This window comes from Gymnoscopelus braueri (genome assembly GCF_963280865.1).
Source record: "Gymnoscopelus braueri genome assembly, chromosome: 20".
NCBI classification, from domain to species: domain Eukaryota; kingdom Metazoa; phylum Chordata; class Actinopteri; order Myctophiformes; family Myctophidae; genus Gymnoscopelus; species Gymnoscopelus braueri.
In genome coordinates, this window is record NC_137622.1 from 1,739,699 (window position 1) to 1,745,698 (window position 6,000).

The window sequence follows — 6,000 nt, forward strand, 5'->3', positions numbered from 1 at the left end:
CTACACAAACCCATTGTAACTTCAAACTCCATTTTTACCATGATAGATTCATCAAAAACACCTGTCCTTGGTTCTGGTGATTGATATTGTCCCTCTAATACGCGAGGGGCCGCGTTTTTGAAAATGAATGAAAAAAGTAATTGAAAAAGCAAGGCCCCCTCACACATTAGAAGGCCAACATCAGTCACCAGAACCAAGGTGTGTGTTCAATGAATCTAATATGGTGAAAATGGAGTTAGAAGTTACAATGGGTTTATATAGGAAGTTTTATATAGGAAGTCTGATCAAATGAATATCAAATATCTAATTACTGAAAACTGAACAATACTGAACAATACTGAGCAACTTAAAAACTGTCTAGGGTGCTCACAAAAGCCCTGGTAGACGTTAAAATGACCCCAAATTTTGAAATTGAAATATCCCTTTAACCACATAGACCTAGCACCCCTATTCTGGGGGCTTAGCCAGTATAAGCTAAGGGAGCTGATGGTAGGTGTCAGCAATCCATCTCCCAGGTCGACAAGCTTGTAGATCGGCTATTTTCGGCAAAGAGGTTTGGTGAAGAGGGAGAAAGACAGAGGAGACCAAGTACAGAGTCAAAGGTCAAGTTAAGTGGTCAAGCCCTAAGAAACGAGGCTGGAGTATTGAATAGTTCAAATGCAAAAAAAACTCACAGGACAGCACAGCTCTAGGTGAAAGAGCAGTGAATTAGGTTGCCATATGTCAGATCCACTCTACAATGTATCCCCTGTCCGGTCCGAACAGCTGTTCCGCTGCCATCACTAATGAATGGACTGTGACTCAAACCTCTCATTTAGTCATTTAAACCACAAACAACGACACAGTCAAATCCTTAGTGTCGATTTAACCACATGAACCCTTTAGCGTAGCTATTCTGGGCATGTCATAATAGGCAAAACATTCGGTGGAAAATTGGCACAATTACGCTAAGCCAAAGCAGCAGATCTACAAGCTCACAACGTGTCCCGTTGCGTAGGTCGGCTATATTAGGGTGACGAGATTTGGTATAACGTAGTGATGTGCGGGTCGGGTTTTTTCATGACCCGCCCCGCCCCAACCCGCCTCAACCCGCCCCGCGAACCCATATATCAATCTATGGCTCAACCCGCCCCGCGACCCACGGTGGGAATATATATATATATTATATAACGCTCTTTTAAGTACCCAAAGTCGCTTTAAATGTCTACAGTAGCACAACATTGTCATGGGCTAAATAAACAAGCATGTTGTTCAAAATAGGGTTTTTGTTTTTTTTTTGCGTGTGAGAGCGGCTGACCCGCTCACCCGCAGCCCGCATAATTGCCTCTGAAATCCTGACTCGACCCACCCGCACCGCGGGTTGACCCGCGGGACCCGCGGGTTACGGGTCGGCCCGCTCATCACTAGTATAAAGGGAGAAAAGGAGGGGACCAATACAGACACCTTGGGCCGATGATCCCTAGTCAACTAATAGGGTTTAAAGCAGCACTACTTAACTTTTTTTGTATATGAATAAAATGTAATTTTGTCCAATCTGTATGGTAGACAGAGCATGTTAATACAATATAACTTATACAATTGGGGTGGTTGTATTTTGTCTCCCTGCTCTTCTATTGAGACATTTAGATCGTGTCAAAGGTCATGTCTCACCTAGACACAGGATCTGACACGAATTTTGACCTGATGGTCAAGATTCAATTCATCCCCTGAGCAAGCAGGCCGGCTCTATTAGCTCAATGGTAAAAAGTTCAGCTTATCGGTTTATAAGTGATAGTGCACTAATTGTATATCTGTTCATGAGGTAACTGTCTATCCCCCAAAATCACGACCTTTGAGACAAATAAATAAGTCAACGTGTCCAAAAATGTAGTAGCTGCACTTTGACCTTGTAGCGCAGTACGGTATACTTGCATCTCATATCGTCTCTGTCGGGGTGGAAACCTCATATGTCCAAAACTGTTCCTTTTTAGGATTCAAATTCAAAAATAGCAAAAGTAGCAGATCTACAATCTCGAAACGCGGCGCAAAGCGACGTGTTTTGACTTTTGATGCTTTGTGTGACGCTGTAGTATGATCAAGTAGGGCGTTAATTTACGGGGAAAAAAAGACAAAAAGTTAAAATAAGGAGATACGCGGTTTCTGCCCGACAGTAACGATATGTACGTTATTTCTAAGGGTTCCAGTGTTCAGAGTGTCTCATGATGAGAGCTATTGGTCAACCAGATCGGTCAAAAACATCTCAGCTCTCAGTCCAGATATATGCCATTTCCCAATACCACAGCACATGCACTTCATAGTGACTTACTACTATTAAAACATCACTGGGTTATCTATCTCTGTGTTTGGCTCCAGAGTTCATTTGTAGTGCCAATTAACCCCAATTAGGGCCTACCTTTCACGATGGTTCCCAACAACTGCATTACCGCCCCCTAGAGCCCATCTGTGCGCCAACTCCAGATGCTCGCTCTATGCGCACACATCCAGGACAGTGGTTCTCAAACTTTTTCAAGGACCCCCATAATAACTCTGAGAGTTACAGACCTTTATAAGGGTCCGTTTAGAACCCCCTCAAGGAACCCTGACTGGGGGTCCCTGGACCCCACTTTAAGAACCACTGATCTAGATTAGTGGTTCTCAACCTTTTCAGGCCGCGACCCCCCAAAATAATCATATTTGAACTGGGGACCCCCCAAAATAATCATATTTGAACTGGGGACCCCTCCACCCTGACAAGCACTTGGAATTGTAAGAGTTGAGGCATTACATTTTGTTTGACTCGGGTCTACAGATAAACATTGTGAAAATAAAAACGCCTCGCAACTCGAGGCGATGTGAGCTTGTAGACCAGCTATTTTCAAACTTTTTGCCTCTTTCTTATATTATTTGACAATTTAGCCAATGTTTGACCAGTTTTTATAGTATATTGTTCATTACTTTTGATGCAAAAATTGACTTTTTTATTTTCTCTTCTCTTTTTTTAACATTTAAATAGGTCTTGAAAGTCCTTAAATTGTCACTTTACTGTCATCCCGGGACCCCCTAAAAACTCATGTGGGGACCCCCCTGGGGGTCCTGACCCACAGGCCAAGAACCACTGATCTAGACTTGGAACATCACTTTAAGGCCTGGGGCCCAGTCAATATAGGCTTCTGCATTTAAAGAGTGGTCCATTATTTATCAGACTGATTTTGTTAAATGTCAACATCAGGAAATATCTATGGGAAGCTTAGAACAGTTTCAAAGCAAAATGGTAATGAACCTTAATGTCTCAAATAAATGAACAAGTTCAAGATTTAAGTAAATAAGTCATAATAACATAACATGATGAACATTTCAAAAAGGGATGGCATTATCTAGCCTATAGGCTATATTGTATTCACCTATTAATTAATAAAACTCGATCTGGTTCATTCTGATCTACTTGTGTGCTACGTTTCAGCCTGCAGCCAGATAAATAGCTATACATTAAATATAAATCAACTTGATTTTAATGTTTTCATTTCACAATTAAAAGACATGCAACGTGCTGAATTCTGAATAGACGGCAACAGCAAAGCAAAGCCATCAATAAAACAATACTTAATCCTAAATCCTAAAAACTTTGTTGCGCTCCAAACTTTGAAGCGTGCGTCAGTGTGTGTGTGTGTGTGTGTGTGTGTGTGTGTGTGTGTGTGTGTGTGTGTGTGTGTGTCTACTCACCTGAGGCATAAGCAAATCCAATCCAAATCCGACAGATAAGCGTAAAATCTGTCTTCATTTCCAGTTATCTCAGGTCCTCCAAAGTTTAAGCCGGTATTTGAATAGAAAATCGCTCGCTAAAAAAGTTATATTGAGCCGTATAGTAGGCTATACAGTATACTGTAGGTAACGGTCCGTTGGAAGAGGAGCGTTAACTCTCAGGTGAACCTAACGGTCTGCAGTCCACTCTCTCTCTCTCTCTCTCTCTCTCTGACTCTCTCTCTCTCTCTCTCTCTCTCTCTCTCTCTCTCTCTCTCTCTCTCTCTCTCTCTCTCTCTCTCTCTCTCGCTCTCTCTCTCTCTTTGTCTCTCTCTCTCTCTCCAGTGGTGTAAAGTAACTAAGTACATTTACTGAAGTAGCCTCAGTTTTGAGTTTTTTTTTTTTTTTACTTTACTGGAGTATTTCCAGTTTTCAGCCTACTTTGTTCTACTGCACTACATCTCAGTGGCAAAGTATACATTTACTCCACAACAATTTGAAAATAGACGATCTACAAGCTCACAATGTGCATTGGCTATTTTCAAAGGATTTTTATTATGATTTATATTATTTTATACATTTGAAAACATGTAAAATGGGACATTCTTTTGGTACTTAAGTACATTTTGAAACCAATACTTCCGGACTTTTACTTGTAAATTTGTATTTCTACATTGCAGTATTGATACTTTTACATAAGTAAAAAATGTGAGTACTTTTTCCACCTCTCTCTCTCTCTCTCTCTCTCTCTCTCTCTCTCTCTCTCTCTCTCTCTCTCTCTCTCTCTCTCTCTCTCTCTCTCTCTCTCTCTCTCTCTCTCTCTCTCTCTCTCTCTCTCTCTCTCTCTCTCTCTCTCTCTCTCTCTCTCTCTCTCTCTCTCTCTCTCTCTCTCTCAACTCTGTACACAGAGGATGTGCAGCAGCAGAAAAAGTACCAAAAGAGCGTGTTTTCCTGTCAAAAGGATGCATAAGGCTCTGAATGGGCATTACAACTATTTCCCTTTCCCTTTGCCCGTGACTGGGACACGACACGCACACACCCACCAGTCACCACCCTCCCAGTTCATAAAACACACAGCTAGGCTACAGCTGAAGTGGGTGGGGGTCAGGGTGGGGGGGTTGACTAAAATCCATGACAAATTTCCTTCCTGGTGTAAAATATCTTATTTCGTTCATCATTCATGACTACCTTCCGCAGCTGTTGCCCGTCTTTGAAAACTGTCATAAATTCACCAGTCGGTGATTTTCCAATTAGTGCTAATTGGGATAATGATGTTTTCTTAGAAACTTAAAGGGCAAGAACACTTTGGTAGAGGTTTGGGTTGTGTGGTTACCTTGCCATGATGTAACTCCAAAGGTGGACAAGAAATCAAAAACAATTGCTCCATTGTTTAGAATATGCTCCTCATTGACTTACATTGTAGGTGAAACAGCTCTCAAAGTCACTCTTTTAGCACGTAAACGAACACAAACAAAGCTAATTCAGACAATATAGAACATCACCAAACCCAGTAGGCTCTACTGTTTTTTTTTTAAATAAAAATGTATACTTCCTGTTGATTTTGCTATTTTTATTAAGAAGAAAACCGGACTGGATCCGCGGATCCGGATCTTCAAAATTATTAAAAAAAATAAACAGTCTACCTGTGGTTCTCAAAGTGGGGTCCGGGGACCCCCAGGGGTCCTTCAGGGGGTCCCCAGCAAAATAGTTAATGTAGCATCAAAATCAGTTTAACCACTTGAACCCATATATCAGCTTTGTATCCCCATACAAGATTTGTGTTGTTAAAATGGTTTCACAAATATTCATTTGTTTCACGATTTTTTGAAAAAACCCTGGCACAAAGTATTTTCAGACGGGGGGTCCACCAAATCCATATTATTTTGGGGGTCCTTGACATGAAAAGGTCTGAGAACCACTGGTCTAATCAATGAATGATATACTATACAGTATGGGCTGCAGAATATGTTTGAATATACAGTAAGAATGCATCTCAGTACATCTTGTGTTTTGGCTCTCTGAGAGGGGGGTGGGGGTAAAGAGGTAGTTCTATGTGGTCACAAACAGGAGTGTTGTGACTGAGGCAGTGCTTCTCAAACCTTTTCATGTCAAGGACCCCGAATTAATATGTATTTGGCCGCCGACGCCCATCTGAAAATATGTGGATAGTGGATGAAATGATTGTGATGCAATATTAACTAATTTCGCTGGGGACCCATGAGAAGAACCACTGGTGGGAACTGGTCTTGAAAGACTGTAACGCCCCGCTGAATGGAAGACGTT

The 6,000-nt window shown here is 41.5% G+C and overlaps 1 protein-coding gene across 2 annotated transcripts in view; it reads right to left on the reverse strand.

The window, feature by feature from the left end:
* Positions 1-3,825, reverse strand: part of flt4 (fms related receptor tyrosine kinase 4) — a 281,476-nt gene extending 277,651 nt beyond the window's left edge. For both annotated transcript variants that reach the window (XM_080416376.1, XM_080416375.1), the window contains exon 1: positions 3,700-3,825. In XM_080416376.1, coding sequence (XP_080272502.1) covers positions 3,700-3,757 — 58 coding nt within the window. In that variant the 5' untranslated portion in view covers positions 3,758-3,825. The remainder of the gene's footprint in view (positions 1-3,699) is intronic.
* Between the last annotated feature and the right edge of the window lie 2,175 nt (positions 3,826-6,000).